This window comes from Leptodactylus fuscus, chromosome 5, assembly GCF_031893055.1.
Source record: "Leptodactylus fuscus isolate aLepFus1 chromosome 5, aLepFus1.hap2, whole genome shotgun sequence".
Lineage (NCBI taxonomy): Eukaryota > Metazoa > Chordata > Amphibia > Anura > Leptodactylidae > Leptodactylus > Leptodactylus fuscus.
In genome coordinates this window covers 154,974,696-154,997,269 of record NC_134269.1, presented here as the reverse complement: position 1 = coordinate 154,997,269, position 22,574 = coordinate 154,974,696, and the positions used below count along the sequence as shown (strand labels likewise).

The following is a 22,574-nucleotide window of genomic DNA, read 5'->3' as shown; positions in this document are numbered from 1 at the left end:
TACCCATATGAAACTATTTATTTCTTTTTGAATATTTTGGAAAAAGAGTTAGGAATGCTTAATGGAATAGTATAGAGGATGTATAGGATGGAAGGCAGAACTGTCATTTTTCATTATGCTATTTTATCAGTCTGTGATAATAGTATTTTAGGCAGGTTTGGCAATTACCTGTGATTAGTTTCTAACAGTAATGTGAAGTTTTCTTTGTAGAGGAGTGAGCTTCGTGAGGTTAACATAATGCCTCACTATTTAATTTTTTTGTCGCTCAAAAATTTCACCAAATGTTTGAAGAATAGACAGTATTTTTGATAGAGATTGTCTAGGGTTTGTGATGGCTAATATGATGTCATCAGTGTATAGAACAATTTTTGGTCCACTTGGCCAGTTTCTAGGTTTTTAATTTTATTATATTGGCAACTGAAAAGCCCCAATGCACTCTATCGAGCATCTTCTCTGTGTTCAGGGAAAGAAGCAGAGAAGGAGACCAAGTAATCTCAGCATGCTGTATCAGATTTATGAATCTTCTTGTGCCATCTGTGACCTGCTTGCTTGCCATAAATACCACTTGATTTGGGTGAATAATGTTAGATAAGATTTGAAGTAATTTTCAGGCAATAATTTTATCATATATTTTAACATCGGTGTACAACAGATAGAGCGGAAGTTTGCTGGAAGCATGGGTTTTTTCCCCGGTTTCTGGTGGAAATATGGCTTGTAGGGTTTCTTTTAGTGTGATAGGGAATGAAATGTTTTCCAATTGTTTTACCTTTATTTGAGGTAATCTAAGTTTATCATAAAAAAGCTAAAATTTGTGAATCGTTTTGTTGAATTGTGCTGGAATTTTTTTTGCAAGTTGAACATTGCATTATTGCAAACAGATCATATATTCCTTGGAATTCAAATAAACATTCTCTTTTGTGAATTTTCAGAAACTGGACAATCAGATGTGTTGGGGTTGTTTATGAGTCCATTCACACGGAGTAACATGCCACGTGACCTGGCACGTATACGGCGTGTGATTTTGAGGCCGCAAAATCACGGCCGCAAAATAATGTGGCATATACAATGCAGGCTCCCACTGAAATCAATGGGAGCGTATACGGCACTCAAAATCTCACACGCCATATACATGCCAGGTCAAGCGGCACGTTACTCCGTGTGAATGGACCCTAAGTCTTATACATCTATTTTAAAAGAAAAGATGACAAAAGATTCACTAGCTTTAGAGTTAGCCATGTTAACTGATTGGGGATTTTTTTTTTATTGACTAGCCCTTTAATAGAGGGAAAAGCTTTCACTATTTTTATGCTTCCCTTTCATCATAACTTGTTCCGCTATAGTTTCTGCAGCAATTGTTCAGTTCAGATGCTGTATCGGACCCTTCAGTGCTGAAGGGGCTGGTGTGCAGTATGGAAAAGTGTTGGGGCTCCAAGATTAAGCAGCCATACTAGCACGTGGCCAAGCGTGGCCCATTAAATGTTTATATTTTATGGCTTACTCAGTGCAACCCTTTTTTCTGTTTCACCTATATTAAATGCACAATTTAATGAAAGCAAATCATTCCATCATTGGCCAAATAATGTAATAAAATGTAATATTTAAATGTATAGAATTGCATTGGTTCACATGTACAATATAATTTTACCGAGAGCATACATTTTCGTTTTCCTTTTAAAGGTGTTCCAGTAAAATCAACAGTATTACCTTCTACAACAAAGCCAATAAAAACCAGCCCAGCTCCAACTATTTCTAGCACTACACTAAAAAATGCAACAATGACATCTTCGACTCCATCGGATATTTATGACATTCCAACGTCTTCTACAATACAGTCTTATGTTGATAGAAAAACAACCATTGAAGCACATATAAGATCCTCAATTCCAAGTACATCAGACAAGCATGAGTCACCTTTTGAAGTACTTACTGGTGACTATGACAATACAACTCTAAGTACGTATTCTACTGGCCCTGTAGCAAAGACAGCAAAAAAGACTAGTCCTGAAATAGATGAAGTATCTTCGACAACTTTTGAAAAATTCACATCTTCATTTAAAGACATAACCTCACCACAGACAGTAACATCCTTTGCATCTTTGAAAACAATACCTCCAAAAGAAGCTGCAGACACAACTAAGACACCAACAAGAATGTTGGGCCAGTTTTCACAAGGTCTATTCCAGTTGACAACAAAGGCAGTTACGGTGTTGCCATATTCATCCATGACAGAGAGCACTGTTTCATCAGTAGCCACAGATGTATCAGGAGTACCAAAACTATCAAGTTTAACATCTCCAATGGAAACAAGAATGCCATCTGTGTCACTTACCTCAAATGTAGTCACTACTCCTTTAATTACATCAGTGAAACAAGTCCCTTTTACATCTAGTACAACTATTTCTGAAGACCTGCAAAGCAGTCAGTCACCCCAAACAACTTTCAAGACAACTTATGGAAAACAGCTAACCACCATGTTGCTACATACATCAGCATTTAAGGAAACAGCTACAGTGTTGCCTACTTATACAATGCACCCAAGTACATTTGGAAGTCAAACAAGCCCATTGACATCAACGTTGATTCATCTGTCTCCAGCACTTACTCGAATTCTTACCACTTCTATTCCTACTTCAACATCTATTCAGGATCTCCACCAAACAACAGAATCAGTAACACAAACAAAAAGTAAAGAAGAACTTTCAACATTCTCAACAAATGTAATTACATCTGAAAAAGTTCTAGTAACTTCAGCTTCTGAAACTACCTTGAGTGTGTCTACATCCCCATCAACAGTGGGTCTAACAACTACACCAATTTTAAGCACACTTTCAGATGTTACTCTACCTCTACAAACTACAACATCTGCTACAGATATGGGGGCTACAGTAAGCTACTTAGAGTCAACTAGACCAACATTGTCAGCTAAAACAAAGGACTTTACAAAAACTGCTATAAAACACACAATTTTGTCTACTACTAATGCAACACTAATTCTAACTCCACCTGGAACTCTGAGTACTAAAAAATTCCCCAAAACTACAGAGCCCTCTTTAAAGACTTTAACTACTTTTAAAGAACATTTGGGTACCAGCTTTCCAACACAAGAATCTCCAACTAGTAGTATAGAAAGTGAATCTACACAACATGCAATTTCAACCACACATGCATTTGGTGCAAGTTCATCCACTACTCCATTTACAAAACCAGAAGGAACTATTAAAGTAACTTTAACACATTCAAGTGAATCTTCTACTTCCTTGGCTACAGAGAGTTTTACTACTTTGCTGCCTTCTGTAACTTTTGACACTTCATCACATCTGTATGGAACAGTCACAGAGTCAACAACTAGTTATATAGAAAAGTATACAACTGGTGTGTCAAGTGCTAAGCATCTGGAAACGCCTGCAGAACTTGCAACAAAGAGTGTAACTACAGAACCACTGTCCACGGTTTCTACACTTGGGACCACCAATGGGACAACTTTGGGTGTTGCGGCTTTTAATGAAACTTCCCAAACAGTCTATGTCACGCACAGTATGTTAAGTACTATAAAAGAAAAGCCATCAACACTAGCTATAGAATCTGTTAAACAAAGCACAGTGGACATTACACAAGCAGCATATACTTCTTTAGTAACTAATAAGACGTTGACTGAAAAGACATTGCCTCATTCTGACCTTCCACCTCTGGAAACTTCAAGACCTGTATCTAACTTTACAGAACCTAGACAATTAGGAACCACAGTGTCTGTATATACATTATCTGAGTCATCTGCTTTGCCCCCTACCACTGAATCCATTATCTCAGAAACAGTAACTGGGTCACTGGGGAATCTTACAGCATCAGCAGATTACTATTCATTTGGAACCATGGTACAAACTAGTAGTTCTTCAGAATGTATGGTGAGTGATATATTCTACTTTAATTATATACTATCCCATGATTAAAGGATGGTAGCTGAACTGCAGTAACCAGAAATAGCCAATACACAGTATACAGAGTTGTCTCTGTCTGGCTCAGTACACTGTTTCTAGCAGCAGTGGCTCCTAATATCAGCTGATCAGAGGGGGTGCCAGACATTGTATCCCTACCAATCTGGTGTCAATGGCATCTCCTTAATGTATCACAATGTTTCTCCTCAGTGTATCACAATCTTGTTTTCTTGAACTCAGCACTTAAAGCAGCACAAAGTATAGGTTACAAAGCATTCAGTGTATACATTGGGAACCACATCAAAGACACAAGGCATGATACAGCCAGGATAAACATAATGTACTGGTAGGGCTATCAGAGTAATGCACACATCCTAAATCAACTAAACAAGCATGACTAATACAGTATATTATATTGGAGGAGCTGCAATATGTTCCTAAATCAGCTTAGGTACCTTTGTATCAAATTAGCTGTGGTCAATCACGTCAGGATCCCCAAACCTTCTAGAGTTTTCCTATTCTCATATACTACATCTTCATATGGAATAGATTAAGGACTTAAAGGGGTATTCACATGAACATAACGATTTTTAAATTTGTAGATAATTAAAACTTAAACATTTTTGTAAATATAAATAATTAAACATTTTGCAGAGTTTTGAAGAAATTTCTCTAAATATCTTGTTGTCACAAGTTGTTGTCTTAAGTGGTTGCCAGTGGATACGACCATCCTAAGGTCAGAAAATCAGCCATGATTTCCATGTAGTGTTCCTGCCTGATAACCAAGATACAATAAGAAAATAATAGCTAGGTTCCTAACAAGTCCCAGACCATAGAAAGTTTCTTCATTTGTGGTTGTATCATTGTATCCACCGATCAAGACAACAGACTGTCATCACTAACATGGTTAGGGAAAATCTTTAAAGAGGACCTTTCACCATTTTGCCCACAGGCAGTTCTATATACTGCCGGAAAGCTGACAGTGCGCTGAGTTCAGCACACTGTCGGCTTTCCCAATCTGGGCCCGGTGTGAAGGGCTGTGTGAGGTCAAGAAACTGTATTTCTGGTTGTATCTCTCTCTGTTCCTGCTCATTCCTCCTCATCCCCTCTGCATAGATTTCTATGAGTGATCTGAGCTATGTGAGCTGTAATCTGTCTCCACACAGATAGAACAGTGATTTTCACAGTGATAGTAGCTTAACGCCAAATTTGTTGCAATGGCAGTGCCTACTAAATTTTCTTTATTTCCTAAAGAATCTGAAAATATCAGTTTTGACAGTGGGCTGGCTATTTCATTAACTTCCTATGTATAGTGAATCATACAGTTAATGACCGCAAAATAATGTCTTACGCCATTCAAAAGAGAAAATTGTTCTAAGTTATATTTTCTTTTATAGCCGAGGTATATTGAACCATTGGATCCATGCAGCCAGTATGTTTGCATCAACATGGGATGGATGTTGTATAATGTATCAAGCAATTGTCATAAAAATGTGGAGAAACCTGATTGTGGATTTCGTGGGATGCCTGTTCAAGTTAACAGTGACAGCTGCTGCCCAGAATGGGAATGTCCTTGTAAGCTCTTTTTTCATTAGATACATCCTTATGCATATTGGAACATGTATGTAGTTGTGGTGCAATAGGGTGAGGGTGCCCTTCTCGGCAGAGATTTGCACACCTTACTATATTATAATAGTTGTTTTGTTACATTATGCTTCCTCATAAAAATAAATGGATTCCCTAGGAGAGAGACTACATTTCTATTTGAAATGTTTGTGTATATTTGTAGTTGGTTACATAACTGGATCACTGAAATTCAGTACTCAATAGTCTCCAAGATGGCTGCCAACTGCTTTAACTTTCATTTCCTAGGTATAGTAGGAAGAGCAGCTTTAAATGCAGCTCTCTCCTCATATTACCAGGTAAATGATATAATGTACAAACATTAATAGGGATTTGCAAACTGTGGACCCAACAAGGGTCCAAAATGGAGAACTCAGTAATTGAGTAAAATGGTTTGATACTTTTTGGAATAAATTTGTAAAATGTGTAAAAGACAGAAGTTCACACATTTTTGTGATTTTTTTTTTTTTTTTGTGACTATTGCCCTCTCCAATTTGATTGGGGTAAAATACACAATTAATAATAAATGTTGGCCAATAACACATAGGCTAGATTCACATCTGCACACAGGTCACCCGGTGGACTGGAACGACAAAGAGCCAGACCGCTAAAACAGTGGTTACCGCCGTTTTTATACTATAACTGGTGAAGAGAAAAATCCTCCATGCACGACTTTTCTCTCGCTGATTTTCAGCGGTTTTTTCAGCGGTCTCCAACTGAGATTCTGGCACAAACGTGAATTTAGTCTAAGTCAATGATTTTTTTTGTTATCAAGGGGAGCCTTCACACACGTATCACATTGAAAGCAATAGGTAAAAAAGCCTCCCATTGATTTCAATGGGGAACGCTCGTATGCCGGCACCCATTCAAGTCAATGGGAGCTGGTTTTTTCGTCCTCATTCTGAACGACTTTTACGTTCAGAATGAGCAGAGCGTATACTCCGTGTGAAGGCTCCCAAACAAGAATTGTGTTGGCATAAAATATTTTAGACTTCCTCAAGAAGTGAGCATGGCTTTATGAGTGGCTTAAACACAATTTTACAAAACGTGAAGTAAAATTCTGTCCAAAAGTAAGTGAGCTATCGAGTACCCAAGTAACAACTTGGACTGAACAGTCTAAAGGTTCACCAGTCTTATCATCTAGCATCATCCACTGTGATACATCTGGGGCTGTTTCAAACTCTGTCGAAAATTTTTTAGTTTATTAGAAATTTGTAGTCCATTGTGTGATTTCATATTAAGTGCAACTTTTGATTTTTACTAATGTGATAAATCAGATGCTTGCATTCTATCGACCTTCATAGCCCCCTGATGGTCCTGAAGGTATCCTGCTCAGGTTTTGAGCAAAGTACATTACAGCAGTAGCAATCACCTAAACGGCTCTAACTCTGGAGTCATGGTAGCTAGAATCGTAATCTTGGTCTTGTTTTTAAGCCATGAATCTTGCATCTCCAGTAGATTCCAAGATATCAATGGTTGGTTTGGAGGTGCATATACACATATCACAACTTTCACTTTAACCAGTGTGCAGATAACATGTGAAGCTGCAGGGAGAGGAGAATAATTCCTCATTCTCCTGTATCTGACTTCATTTAATACTAGGGGAGGGGGCGCCATAGACTTTTGTTCATGATATCAACCCCACCATCAATTAGAGCATCCCCTCACAATTGGTATAGCCTCATCCAAACTAATTTATTCTTCATGATAAATGCCATAAACCTTACGATTCAGATCCCAGAATTGATGTCTTCTGATCATCTCACCTTTCAAAAACAAAAAAAGTAATAAAAACTTATCTCAAAGTCTTATGTACCCACAAAATACAAGGTCCAATAAAGTTACATTTAAATAAAATGTTAAATGTTATGAAAGCGGGAATGCAGAAAGGGATAAAATGTTACTGGTTTAAGGCTAAAATGCTTTAGCTTAATAAAGAGTTTAAATGCACATAAGGTACCTGAGTTTAGTGCCAGTAATATTTACTTAAGCTATGGTGTCAAAATCTGTAATAAGAAAGTGAATTTTTAATGTGACTATTAGGGGGTTAAAATAATCACATTTAACCATATGAAATATTGTTTGGCATTAAAAGGCTGTATATTTTTACACAATATTTGTGTACACAACTCTTAATAAATGATATATATGTCTTCTTGTAGGCCAGTGCTCTGTGTTATCAGAGCTAAGCATCATAACATTTGATGGAAATAATATTGCACTATATAATGCTGCGCCGTATATCTTGGTCAGACTTCCAAAAGAAACTATTGTTGCTCATATAGAAAAATGTCCCCCAAGTCTGGTGAGTTGTGAACTTGTGACAATATACTGTATATCTTAAATCTGCATTTCAAACGTCAACATTTAACAACTGTAGATAGACATTGTTTCTATTATTATCGTTTTTAACCCCTTGCGCCACAGGCATTTTTCATTTTACATTTTTTTACTCACATGGGATGGGAGCTATTCTCCAGCATGGAGCTCATCACGGACAGTATTCTTCTGTCATCCACCACCTGTACTGGATTCAGGGGGCTTCTTAGGACAGAGCTGGCCTTTCTAACCAGCCTGTCAAGTTTATTTATTTCCCTGGCTGCTATGCTACTCCCCCAGCAAGCCACTCTGTATAAGATGGCTGATGCTACCACAGAGTTGAAAAAGGCCCTAAGAAGTGCCCCCTGGACTCCAGAGGCTCTCAGCCTCCTGAACTGGTAGAGCCTGCTGTGAAGCACATCCAGATGATCAGTCCAGTCCAGCTTATTATTGAGGAGCACACCCAGGTACTTCTAGGTCTTGACTATCTCAATGCCTGTCCCCTGGATGTCCACTGGATTCGGGGCACTCCTCTGATAAATAAAGGCCCCTGCCATGTCCTTGGCATTCCCAGCTTTAATCCTGAGGTGGTTCCACTGACACCATTTCACAAAGTCCCAGTTTAAGTCTCTGTACTCCCTATACTTACTATTGCAGAGTCATCGGAGTACTTTAGTAAGTAGCAGCTAGACGAGTTGTATCTAAAATTAGCAGTGGACAGTGTGAAGAACGAAGGGGCAAGAACTGTACTTTGTGGTGCAGATCACAGTGTCTGACACAGCCCTGGGCTCTCACATACTGAGGTCCGTTTGTGAGGTATTCTATGTTCCAGTTGGACGGTCCACTCCAACAAGGTCCAACTCGTCTCTCAGTAGCCCTAGCTAAATGGTGTTAAAAGCACTGTAGAAATCCAAGAACATTATTCTCACAGTGTTCCCTGGTTTCTCCGGGTGAGAAAGAGCTCTGTGAACTAGGTGGATGATGGTATCATCCACTACAATGCCCAGCCGATAGGCAAACTGAAGGGGGTCCTTAACAGAACTCACTAGAGATTGGAGATGTGTCAGGACCAGTCTTTCTAGGAAAGTGGGATGTCAGTATTACAGGTCTGTAGCCGTTGAAGTCTGTCAAATGAGGTGTCTTTGAAACTGGTACCACACAAGATGTTTTCTACAGTTGTGGTACCACTCCCAGCATCAGGCTCATATTGTATATGTGTGTAATAACACCAGAAAGCTGGTCTCCAGACATTTTTAGAACTCTCATGCTTATCCCATCGGGTCCTCCAGCCTTGTCTGCTTTTATCTTCCTAATTTCCCTACACACTTGGGACTCTGTAAAGATCAGATTGTAACCAGATGGCAGTTGAGTTCAAGCAGGTGAGGGTGAGGCCCTGGTGTGTGCGTGTGCGTATGGGGGAGGTATTGAATGACATGCTGCGGTGGAAGGAACTGGTATGTGATCAAATCTGTTAAATAATAGGTTTAGTTAATTAAGCCACTTTGTGTCTCTTTCTACCTGGGAGACTGGCTGAGTCCAGATATTGCCTAAAGACTAGAGATGAGCGAACAGTAAAATGTTCGAGGTTCGATATTCGTTTCGAGTAGCCCCTCAATATTCGACTACTCGAATCGAATATCGAACCCTATTATACTTACCAAGTGCACGAGTAAGGGTTGGGCTGGATCCTCCGAGCAGTCTTCTCCTTGCAGCATCCCCGTGACATCTTCCGGCTCTTCATTCACTCTGCCAGGCATCGGGCCTGGGCAGAGCCGATTGCGCATGCCCGCACTACAAGCGGACATGCGCAGTCGGCTCTGCCCAGGCCTGATGCCTGGCAGAGTGAATGAAGAGCTGGAAGACGCCGCGGGGAAGCTGCACGGAGAAGACTTCTAAAGGTAGGAGAAGAACCAGCGTTGATTGGCCGACTGTATAGCATTCGGCCAATCAATGCTGGTTCTGCATCAAACTTTTACATTCGAATAGCGAGTAGTACTCGATCGAGTACGAGTATTTCGAACACCGTAGTATTCGATCGAATACCTACTCGATCGAGTACTACTCGCTCATCTCTACTACAGACTATTCCAAACTTTACTGACACATCTGTCAGCCATTTGCTGCTTCATCTTCCTCCTGTAATTGGCTTTCCCCTCCCTAATCCGTCACCTCAGCTTTTTCTGCACATCCCCCAGGCATTCCTTATCTCAAAATCTGAAGGCTCTCTTTTTCTCCTTGAGAAGAGCTTTTATATGAGAGTTAATCCATGGCTTGTTATTAGAGAAACACCTCACCAATTTTGTGGGTACTGTGTTGTCTACACAGAAATTAATGTAGTCTGTTATGCAGTGTGTAAGCCCCTCAATGTCATTCAGATGGGAATCCTGCAACACTTCCCACACGGCTATGTCAAAACAGTTGCTCAGAGCCCCCACAAACTCTTTTGACCAGATCCTCACTGTGTGAGTAAAAGCTGGTTCTCTGTGTACAAGTGGCTTGTACACAGGTCGCAGTTGCACCAGGTTATGATCCGACCTACTTAGTGATGGTAGGGCTGATGAATTATATGCTTCCTTTACATTGACAAAGAGAAAGTCCAGTATTTTATTATCCACTGTGGGAAACTAGGCAGTGTGGATGCTGGAGAGACATGGTTGAAATCTCCAGACACAAGGAGGAGGGCATGGTGGTGTAATGATTGCAGCTGGCTCACCACAGCATGTATAACATAACAGACAGATTCAGCTTTTGCCGTGGGGGGAGGGGCATATGTAGCTATCATGATAACATGTGATAATTCCCTTGGTAGATAATAAGGTCTCATGGTCACAGCTAATATCTCAATATCTTTGCAGCACGATTCCTTTACTATAATATTCTCCAAATTACACCATCTTTCATTCACAAATATCTCAAGCCCTCCACCTTTCTTCTTACCACTGTCATACGTACTATCCACACAAAGAAGTTTGAAGTTAGGGTGCATGCACACTGAGTAACGCCGCGCGTGTATGAGAGCCGTACACGCCGGCGTTACAGCAGGGCTGCCGAACACTTCCCATTCACTTCAATGGGAGTGCTCGTAAATGCCGCTGTTACGAGCGCTCCCATTGAAGTGAATGGGAAGTGTTCGGCAGTCTGCCGTAATGCCGGCGTGTACGGCTCTCATACACGCCCGGCGTTACGTAGTGTGCATGCACCCTTATACAGGTAAACAAGAGCATCCGGGGTGACTTCAGTAAGCCAAGTCTCTGTAAACAGCATCATGCTGCACTCATGAAACTCCTGATGATGCCTGGTTAGCGCCATCAGTTCATCCATCTTATTCGCAATTGATCTCACTTTGCCCATAATGATGGCGGGTATCACAGGTCTGTGTCTATTTCCGTTTCCCTATTATTTTTCTGTAATTTGCCAGATCTGCACCCTTTACTTCTATGTTTTCTCCTTAACTCACGAGGATGGTTGTTTTCAGAGTGTGCATTCCAGCTGGGTTCCTAAGCTGTAACAAAGCTTCCCTTGTATACACAAAAGTTCCCTGGCTGCCGGCTGCAGGCATCTTCCAGCATTAACAAGAGACACAAAGAATTCCTTTGAAAAAGTACAGCAAGTTTTTTCAAGCCCATAATAAGTAGTTATTCATGGTGCAATGATCCTTGTAGTGGAGTATTGGAGTGATAGACAAAGAGTGAAAAAGGAAGGATAAAGATCATTCTTAGCTTGGAGCTGCAGTAACAGGCTGCCACTCAAGTGGCGCCATCTTGGAAAAAAAAGTGAGAGTTATTTTATGTGGGGCTAAATATAGTTTGTTATGGTACATTTTAATATTCCATATGATGTACTGGAAAGCTGGAATAAAAATTCAAAATGGGTAGAATAAGAAAAAAACTGACTTTGCGCCATATTCTTATGGGTTTTATTTTGTTAGATTCACTGTGCAGAAGAAATGACATTTTACTATATGTTACATACAGTAGTACAGACCAAAAGTTTGGACACACCTTCACATTCAAAGAGTTTTCTGTATTTTCATGACTATGAAAATTGTAGATTCACACTGAAGGCATCAAAACTATGAATTAACACATGTGGGATTATATACTTATCAAAAAGTGTGAAACAACTGAAAATATGTCTTATATTCTAGGTTCTTCAAAGTAGCCACCTTTTGCTTTGATTCCTGCTTTGCACACTCTTGGCATTCTCTTGATGAGCTTCAAGAGGTAGTCACCAGAAATGGTCTTCCAACAGTTTTGAAGGAGTTCCCAGAGATGCTTAGCACTTGTTGGCCCTTTTGACTTCACTCTGCAGTCCAGCTCACCCCAAACCATCTCGATTGAGTTCAGGTCTGATGACTGTGGAGGCCAGGTCATCTGGTGTAGCACCTCATCACTCTCCTTCTTGGTCAAATAGCCCTTACACAGCCTGGTGGTATGTTTGGGGTCATTGCCCTGTTGAAAAATAAATAATGGTCCAACTAAACGCAAACCGGATGGAATAGCATGCCACTGCAAGATGCTGTAGTAGCCATGCTGGTTCAGTATGCCTTCAATTTTGAATAAATTCCCAACAATGTCACCAGAAAAGCACCCCCACACCATCACACCTTCTCCTCCATGCTTCACGGTGGGAACCAGGCATGTAGAGTCCATCCGTTCACCTTTTCTGCATCGCACAAAGACACGGTGGTTGGAACCAAAGATCTCAAATTTGGACTCATCAGACCAAAGCACAGATTTCCACTGGTCTAATGTCCATTCCTTGTGTTCTTTAGCCCAAACAAGTCTCTTCTGCTTGTTGCCTGTCCTTAGCAGTGGTTTTCTAGCAGCTATTTTACCACAAAGGCCTGCTGCACAAAGTCTCCTCTTAACAGTTGTTGTAGAGATGTGTCTGCTGCTAGAACTTTGTGTGGCATTGACCTGGTCTCTAATCTGAGCTGCTGTTAACCTGCAATTTATGAGGCTGGTGACTTGGATGAACTTATCCTCCGCAGCAGAGGTGACTCTTGGTCTTCCTTTCCTGGGGAGGTCCTCATGTGAGCCAGTTTCTTTGTAGCCCAAGTGCAACTACACTTGGGGACACTTTCAAAGTTTTCCAAATTTTTCAGACTAACTGACCTTCATTTCTTAAAGTAATGATGGCCACTCGTTTTTCTTTACTTAGATGCTTTTTCTTGCCATAATACAAATTCTAACAGTCTATTCTGTAGGACTATCAGCTGTGTATCCACCTGACTTCTGCACAACACAACTGATGGTCCCATTTATAAGGCAAAAAATCCCACTTATTAAACCTGACAGGGCACACCTGTGAAGTGAAAACTATCTCCAGTGACTACCTCTTGAAGCTCATCAAGAGAATGCCAAGAATGTGCAAAGCAGGAATCAAAGCAAAAGATGGCTACTTTGAAGAACCTAGAATCTAAGACATATTTTCAGTTGTTTCACACTTTTTTGTTAAGTATATAATTCCACATGTGCTAATTCATAGTTTTGATGCCTTCAGTGTGAATCTACAAGTTTCATAGTCATGAAAATACAGAAAACTCTTTGAATGAGAAGGTGTGTCCAAACCTTTGGTCTGTACTGTAGGTAACTTTTTTTAAAAAAAATATTTTTGTATATGGAGCTATGTGAGGTTTCTTTTCTTGTACAGAAAGTTGTAGTTTTTGTTTATACCTTTTTGTGGATTGTTTGGTGCTTTGATCACATTTTTCCATTTTTTCATGGGAGGTCAAATGGCAGAAAAAGGCGATTTAGAATATTTTTTTCTTTTACAGTTCATTGTATGGGATAAATATTGTAACATTTTTTTATTTTTGGTTACAGGGATACCTAATGTATTTATTGTTTATTTATCTAATGTGTTTGCTTTTGTTTATTTCATTTTGTGTGATGTAGGGAAAGAGGGGTGATTGGAAATATAACATTTTAACATTAAACATTATCATAAATGTGGCACAGTTTGAAGCTGTCTGGTCTAACTTTGCACTGTCTAACATTTAGTCAGTAATAGTAAATCTGCCAGTGTAGTTTTAGTTAAGTGCATAATTTCATCTACCATTTTAAATTCTGTCCACGCTCGGGAGGAGGTCAGTGTCACAAGTATTAACTGTGTGTATGTAACAAGTACTGACTTGAGGAAAAAATATCTTTTCAAATGAAAAGTAAGGAACCTACAGTAGATTATGGAAAATTACTACTATATGATGGCTGATTTTAATATAATTTTAATTAGTTTTCTGATGATTTTTTTTAATTTTCTCTTATTATTCCATACTGCAAACATACCTTTGTGTATAATACCAATATATTACATTCACATATTTTACTCACTAATACATACTGTTAGGAGTAAAGTTTTTCTAACCTATATTTTTATGTTTTTTTATAGAGTGTAAATTCTATACGAAAGTTGGTGAGTAATCATAATAAATATCTAAATGCTTAGCATTGCCATTTTAGTTTGTCATACCTTTGACAGTATTTTCACATTGCGCTTTTGAAAATTGTAGCATGCTATTTTGTAAAATATACAATATTTGGTGAAATCTGTGACCACGTGTTGAGAGGCCTTAAGAGAGAGGACTAAGCTTTTTATATATATATATATATATATATATATATATATATATATATATATATATAAAACATGTAGATTTATTAATGTCTTCAAGGAAGAAAAACAGGAACAGGGGAAAATGTCCAAAATAACAGAAATATCAGTCAATATCTGAATAGCTTACATCTTCAGAGAAGTTGAGTTTCTTCGTCTGGATATCTTGTAGAGTTACAGCTTGGTTCATGCTTGATCATCTGGTCGATGACTCTGGGATATATACAACATCTTGTCCAGGATGACAGAGAGGGATAGCAGACAGACTTTCCATAGATTCCCCATGGATCCCCCCATGGATGACCCCGACGTGTGTCTGTCACTCATTTATGTTCATGAGAGTGGGTGTTACCCAATATTCTGAGTTTGTTTCTTCTATATTAGGATAACTCTAAAATAGTGTACTCTTATCACACCCATGTAGCATGAAGTCAGCAGACTGGAATGTTAACCTTATATATGCCAGGAATATTGTAATATCATACTATTTAACACCTTTACACGCTGCTGTTTTCCATATAGGTATAATAGGGGCAGAAAGTCCACAGAGGAAAACTCTGTGGACTTTCTATGAAAAACTCGGCAGAAAAAAATGTGATATGTTACCGCCACGGTCTTTTCCACATTGTTTTTTTTTTTTTTGCTGCAGCTCGCTACGTAGGTCCCTAGCCTAAAGGAGTTGTTATATCAGCGTCTGCCATATCCTCAGTGAAAAAGGCAGAAATACCATTAAGGCTGCACATAAGCTTTTTTTTTTTTTTTTTGCTTTAAATAGAAAAAATTGACCAATAAATAGTATACATCCTAGTACAGACTCTAAAGCCTGGGGGAAATAAATGAAATAAACATCTCACAACTCTGTGCAGCCATCTTCTTTATCAGGGAAAGAGCTAAGAATGCTTGTTCAGGATGGTGCAGAACAGAGTTGCGCTGCCCATGCTTGGTTTTGTCTTTGAAAAGCAGAAAAAGTTGGTGTCCAACCTAAAGTGATATCCTTTCTCCTTATACTGAGAATAGAACAAGAGCTCCACATTATGTTACTGGACTTGTGTGACCAACAGATCCTCACTAGAATGGCATACATACAGCTACACACAATGGCGTAACTAAAGTCTTCTGAGTCCTGGTGCAGTCTTTTGTCCAGGGATCCCTACCTCACCCCTACAGTGAATTCTTGATAGTGATGGTTACATGTGCTAAGGAGTTTAATCCACCTTAGTGTGGTTAGGGTAATCTGTGGGTCTCCTTGGTTTATGGGCCAGATAGAAACTGCAATCTCAATACTGATGTTAGTGCTTTTGGGCCCCATAAGGCTCCTGGGCCCCGGTGCGACTGCCCCTTCTGCACCCCTTCAAGTTATGCCCCTTTTTTGCACATTTTGCACACCAGGGGTTACAAAGGAGATAACTGTGTTATTTCTGAGAGGAAACATTACTTTACAATACAAATACAATACAAAATTTCTCTGAAATGCAAACACAATTGACGCTTTGCCTTTTATATTCATTAAGGATAGCACAAGTCCTTTAGATTTTTATTATTATATAGTTACAATTAGAAATAAGAAATACCACTAATACTATTTTTATTACTGCAATTATTTGTAAAAATCAGTGTACCTACAAAGACGTTACATCTTAACTGCCAAAAGTACAATCCTATTAGTTATCACATTTGAATTATCTATTAACTCAGCTCTCATTGTTAGCATTATTCACAGCTAGAAAGCAATATAGTGGGTTTTTTGTCACTTCTATAAAAATTCTGCCTAATAATTACAGATAATGCTAATTTCACCTTATACATATCATTCATTGGAATCAATTGCTACCTATTTTGTGCTTTCCTTTATCCTATTCCCAGGTTGCAGCTGGAGGTACTTCAGGGTTATGTTTTAAGAAACTCAATGTGACAACAGCAAATTTTCAAGTGCTTATAAATCGTTTGGACAGAAGGGTGAGCATCAATTCAGTAAATCATAGATTAACAACTTTATTTGGTGAATCTACATCCGCAATGTAATTTACAGAATAATTAGATGCAATTACATACAATACATGTTTAACATGGTATAATAATACATTTTAATAAAAGTTGTTAAAGTTGTAATATAAGGCTACATACATACATTGCAAACACTCTGCCCAATTTCTGCAGTGTGTTCTCCTTCAACCACGGGTTCAGGTGATTTGAGCAGTGGCTTACAGAAATGCTGCAGGTTGAGTGACGCAGATAAAACCCACAGCAATAATTGAGATGCTGCGGGTTTACTACCCACAGCACAAGTCACACTGCGGTATGGGATTTAGTTGCAACACGTGTTTAGGGATTGTTTAAATCTACTCTATTGTACATGTAGTGGCTTAGCCACTGGCAAGGTTGGGGCTGCCCCCATGCTGCTATCTCTGTGTCCCCAGACAATGAATCTATCTAATAGAAATTTGGAATTTACCTTAAAGGGGTTGTCCCATAACAAGGATCCTATCTATACTGCTAGTTCATGTGGATATAAGACTTTTTCTAAATACATTGCTTTATCAAAACTGCTTTGTTTGGCCACTATCTTAATTTATTCACTTCATTGTTTACATGCGTTTCTATGACCACGGGCCCCGGACCACAGGCTTATCTGCTCAGTCCCCAAGTGACGTAGGTGCCTTCTCTCAGGGAGGAGGGAGGGGCTGAATGCTGGGAGCAGGTCTGAGCTGTGTATGTCTCTGCCACAGACAAGTAACAGAGCTCCTCAGATAGGGGAGGGGGGAGGTGAGAGCTCTGGTATTTCTGAGCTTTTATCTCCTGCTCTTCCACTTATCAGTAGGTTTAATTGAATTTGGCTGATAAGGGCTGAGATAGGGAGTCTATATGTATCACAAAACGACTCAAATCCAGCTCTGCTACATCAGCCTCTACATCAGCTTCATACTGTGGTAATTCATTTACAACCAATCCCTCATTACTGACTGCAAACATAGCAGCAGATAGCAGAGCAAGTGAAACCCCACCCACCAATGTGCTCAGAAAACCAGGAAGTGAAGAGAGCACACAGCCTGCAGGTTGGTGAACAAGCGTGATGGGAATAACCCTTTAATCTTTCAAAACTGATATTTTTATGTTGGTACTTCTGTTGTTTCAGGTAGAAGTGAATTCAGTACTTCAACCGTTACCTTTTTCCAAGCAAGGTCTATGTATTCAAGATACTGGAGCAATGTATGTTATTAATACACCAGCAGGCATTAGCATTAAATGGACCCATGTTACTGGAATTATAGATATACAGTATGGCCTTCATTCCAACCAGTCCACCAAGACCGAAGGCCTTTGTGGTAAGTAGTACTTGCAGGAACCCATACATACTAGATGCCACAGTTTACATATGTAGAAATTTATACAGTTTATGTAATATAGCAATGTAAAATAGAAGTATTAATAGTTTATTTTTGTCAAATAACAAAATGAAGTGAATGAACAAAAGAGAAATCTAAATCACATCAATATTTGGTGTGACCACCCTTTGGAGGAAGAGTCCTGGAAGTGATATTGTGGCCCTTGCAGAGCCATCTCAGTATCATCAAGTCTGTCTGGGATACATAGGGAAGGAATTAGCAAACTTGCACCCACAGAGGATCTGTGGTTAGTGTAAGGCTATGTTTGCACGGAGGAAAATGAGAAGGAATTCCTCTTCTTTTTCAGCCGCTGGCATTTTCGCCCACGGTCATGCAGTGCATTGGCATTCTGTCGCAGCTTCCCACTGCTGATTAGTCCTAGATTAATGGACACAATCAGCAGGGAATCTCAAACTGCGGATACCGTGGTTTAATCAGCAGCAGACTCCGCACTAAGATCGATCAGGGCGCTTCTTTTTTCCGCATCCTGCTGCGATCTCTGCCTCCAATTGAAAACAATAGGGGCGGATTCTGGGAGGAATCTGCCCCAGATTTGGGGTGAGTAATTGATGCTGTTTTGAAGAAAAAGTGTGGTCACATCGAATATTGATTTTATCTATATTTCTTTGTTGTTCATTCACTTCATTTTTTTGAATTGGCAAAAATAAACTATTAACTCCGCACCTATCTAAAACTTTTGCACATCACTGTATACTTAGAAACTGTATGTTGCTGTACATTCCGAACAATGTTTTGTATAAAAATATTTTCACACCTAGTCCCATGCTCTTGCTCCAATGAACCTGTATCACTTGTTTTCGCCATTTTAAGTTATCTTCATGGCTGGCTGGTTGGATGAAGTCAGGTGATGTTGAAGTGATCTATTATTTGAAGTGAAGGTTGAACATAATCAATTATTCAGTATATATACATCATCCCATAAACATGCATTTACAGTATACCCACTCATTGCACAGCACTGTAATGCAGGTACATTTTCGGGATAAGAAGATCTTAATCCAGACATCATGTGTGAAGAACTGCAGAGCACTCAAAGTCTTCTAATGTTTGTCATTTTTATCCCAGTAATAAATCTCAGCAATATTACTTAAGGAGTGTCCTGCAGTGCTTTATATAACTGTGAAGATGTCTTGCATTATGGGCACTGGAACAAGATAGATGATGTTGAGGCGCAGCCTTTGTAAAGATGATGGAAAAGTATTTTATTATATGTCATGTCTGTTCTAGGAATATGCAACGGTGATCCAAGTGATGATTTAAAGATGCAAAACAGAACTATAATAACCAATAAAGAAGATATAGAAGCATTTATTAAAAGCTGGGAAATTGAGAAATCTGTCGATGTTACCACAAGACGTCCAGTGAGAAACTGCACAGAAGATAACTGTACTTATTGCATGGAATTACTCAATAGAAAAGTATTTGTTCCCTGTCATAGGAAGGTACGTGCTCACGTGAATAAAGAGCAGCCACATCTCCTTGCTTTGATCTCCACCGGTAGTCCTGAGTTAAATGGCCAGTAGGCTTCAGATGAAGCGTCAAAGTGGAACCCCAAAAATTATTGCTTTATTGAAATGTCAAAAAATAAAAAATTATTTTTCATTAACATAGGATCATGTTTGGCTTTTTTGTTAACCTTTACCATTCTTAGATGTGATTATTGGCCTTTCGTAAGCTGCGCAGGACATAAACTGTATTTAAAACACCCTTTTGGGAAATGTATTTAGTTGCTTCTTGAAGGTTGTGTTCTTTAAAATGATGTAAAGTAAACTGTCTGGCTAAAGTTCAGCTTATATTATGACTTATATGGGTCAGTGATTGACAATGTGTGTAAAAGGGCTGCGGAATATGATCATGCTATATAAGAAGAATAATAAATAATTATCTAATTTGTAGGTTTCGCCACAAGATTTCTGTGAGAAGATGTGGATCAACAGTACATACTTCTTAAATTATGAATGTGACGCTCTTTCTGCATATGTGGCACTATGCAATAAACACAATATCTGCATTAGGTGGAGGACTCCAGATTACTGCTGTAAGTTATACAGTGCCATTATATAGGAAATAGATCTGTTTCCTTATTTTATCACAAATACCCCATTCTATTTTCTGTTCACTCTGCATTGTTTTACTCTTCGAGGAAACCAGGTGCTGCTGTATTTCATTGCATACCAAACTATGCTTCCAAGCCTCTAGTCAGAAAACTAAACAGGTTATGTGATTTTTTTTTTATCCCCCATAGTGGTACTTTTCAGAACCCAGAGTATAATAATCGGAGACCCGGGGGAATAAAAACTTAAAAAACTACTGTTTCTTACCTGTCCCCTGGCTCCTACGCTGTCGGCCTCCGCTGCCGTCCTTCTTCAATGACGTTGGACGTCACATGACCCGGGACGCAGGCCGGGTTCATGTGACGTCAGAGACATCAGACGACTAGGAAGGAGGCCTGGCAGGATCGTGGAGAGGTAAGTAACAGTGTTTTTTATGTTTCTTACCTCTCCCGGGCCTCCGATCATTATACTCGGGGGTCTGAAAAGACCCCCCGAGTATAATGATAGCAGCGGTAGCGGCTGTCACCAGGCCCCTAATGTCCCAGGTCCTGTGGCAGCTGCCTCTGCTGCTATGGCGGGTGTTACGCCACTGCTGTGAATACGCTTTTATCTGAGAAGCAAAAATATGATTACTATTTTGACTAAGTGTATATTCTGAGAACGGAGCTCCTTTATTGTGGTCATCTTATGTATATTATTACTTAGTATACTATATTCAGTATCATCTAAATAATCACCTACCAATCTTTACAATGTTTGCCGTAGCTTTGCCATGTCCAGAGGGAAAGGAATATCAGGCTTGTGTCCAGCCGTGTGCCGCTAAGACTTGCTTAAACAAATGGTATTATGAGGAGTCTCCCTGTTCCTACTTGAGGGAAGATTGTGTGTGCAAAAAAGGAACCATTCTTCACAGGACAGATTCAGAGCTGTGCATTGCTGAAAATAAATGTGGTATGTATTTTTACAATGTAATGTCATATAATTGAATAGTAACATGTATATCTGTCAAGTGTCAAAAATGGCAATTCTATTTTTAGCAGAATATGAATATTTTAGATTAAAAAAGCCCAGTTTTATATTGCTCTGTCTAAAAAATATGTTCAATGAAAGAATGGTTTGTCGAGTTTGGTCTAGATACAGGCTTGCGGCCCTGACTTAATATCTATTGATTCAATTTGGGGTGAATTAAACTACTACATTAAAGATAGACCTTACCATCTAACATCAGTGCCCAAATGCTCTCAAGTGTGGGGGAGGTCACATGTTCATCTAATTATATAATACATTACTTTATTTCATTAATTATATATATAAAATGGTCTATCAATGGTTAAATATGGTCTCTGATATGAAGAAGCCATAAAGGCACATCTGGCCATCAGGGGGTACCTTGGCTTCCCACTGATATTCAGTTTTGTCTGAATATAGAAAAATGAATCTACTGTAATATTATAATTCTTTTTTATAATTTAGCTTGCACTGACAACGAAGGACATCCCCACTCACCAGGAGAGATCTGGCATTCATCCGCCAATAAATGTTGTCTGTCAAAATGTCTGGAGAATGGAACGGTTGTGTCCATAGAACCTGACTGCAGTGAACAGCCAGACCCAGTTTGTAATCGGGACGGTGAAATGCTTATCCGTGTTATTGAAGAAGGGACTTGCTGTCCAAAAAAAGTGTGTGGTATGTAAGTCCACCAAACTAGTATTTATTACATTTTAACTTATTCTACATCTCTAACGCCCGGTTCACATCTGCGCATGGATTTCCGTTTAGGAAGTCCGCTTGGACCACCCCCGAATGGAAACCTTAGGAAACCCATGGACCCCATAGACTATAATGGGACCCGTGTGGTTTCTGCTCAGCTTCCGCACAAAAAATGTGGAGAGAGAAGTACTGCTTGCAGTGCTTTACTCTCTGCATTTTTTATGTGGAGAGGGGAACGGAATGGCCCAAATGCAAATGTGAACCGGGCCTAACTTCAGTTAATATATTGTATATTTTATATGTATGAATACCCTAAATTTAGTTGATTGTATTACATGATCATTGATATACCTTAATTTTTTAATTCCGTCTTTCATTTTATTCTCATTTAACTGAATTGTAAAAAACAAAGATGTCGGCACTGACTGACCATGTACGAGATTTCTATTGAATCAGAGAGAATCACATTTTGGAGAAAATTATTTTTAAAATTTGCTAATCTGCGCCTAAAATATCTGCACTGTATCCTGTATAGAGAGACAATGTTCACTTTATCTACTCTAAACCAGTATCATCTTATAATAAGTCTATAGCAGTGATGGCGAACTTATGGCACGCGTGCCAGAGAAGGCACGCAGAGCCCTTCATGCTGGCACACATGCGGTCGCCCAGATCGCTCACCAACGGGGTATCCGGTACAGGATTCCCCGTTGGTGCGCGATTGCTGACTTCAGCTGTATGTGCAAATGCACATACAGCTAAAGGTCGTCAGTGTAGGCCGCGGATCGCGCGACCGCGGCCTACACTGGCTGCAGAGTTTGACCTCTGCTCTGACGTGGGCGTGATGACGTCATCAGCGCCCACAGTGAAAAGGAGGTGGACGCCGGCGGCTCTTCATGGGTGAGTATGAGAGTGTG

The 22,574-nt window shown here is 39.4% G+C and overlaps 1 protein-coding gene across 1 annotated transcript in view; it reads left to right on the top strand.

Moving 5' to 3' along the window:
* The window catches only part of OTOGL (otogelin like), a 158,788-nt gene that overhangs the window by 105,589 nt on the left and 30,625 nt on the right, over window positions 1-22,574 (top strand). Inside the window, exons 36-45 of the mRNA XM_075274539.1 lie at window positions 1,678-3,902; window positions 5,330-5,507; window positions 7,718-7,860; window positions 14,268-14,291; window positions 16,353-16,445; window positions 17,623-17,812; window positions 19,121-19,335; window positions 19,790-19,931; window positions 20,713-20,898; window positions 21,421-21,633. Of these exons, the coding sequence (XP_075130640.1) occupies window positions 1,678-3,902; window positions 5,330-5,507; window positions 7,718-7,860; window positions 14,268-14,291; window positions 16,353-16,445; window positions 17,623-17,812; window positions 19,121-19,335; window positions 19,790-19,931; window positions 20,713-20,898; window positions 21,421-21,633 (3,609 nt within the window). The remainder of the gene's footprint in view (window positions 1-1,677; window positions 3,903-5,329; window positions 5,508-7,717; window positions 7,861-14,267; window positions 14,292-16,352; window positions 16,446-17,622; window positions 17,813-19,120; window positions 19,336-19,789; window positions 19,932-20,712; window positions 20,899-21,420; window positions 21,634-22,574) is intronic.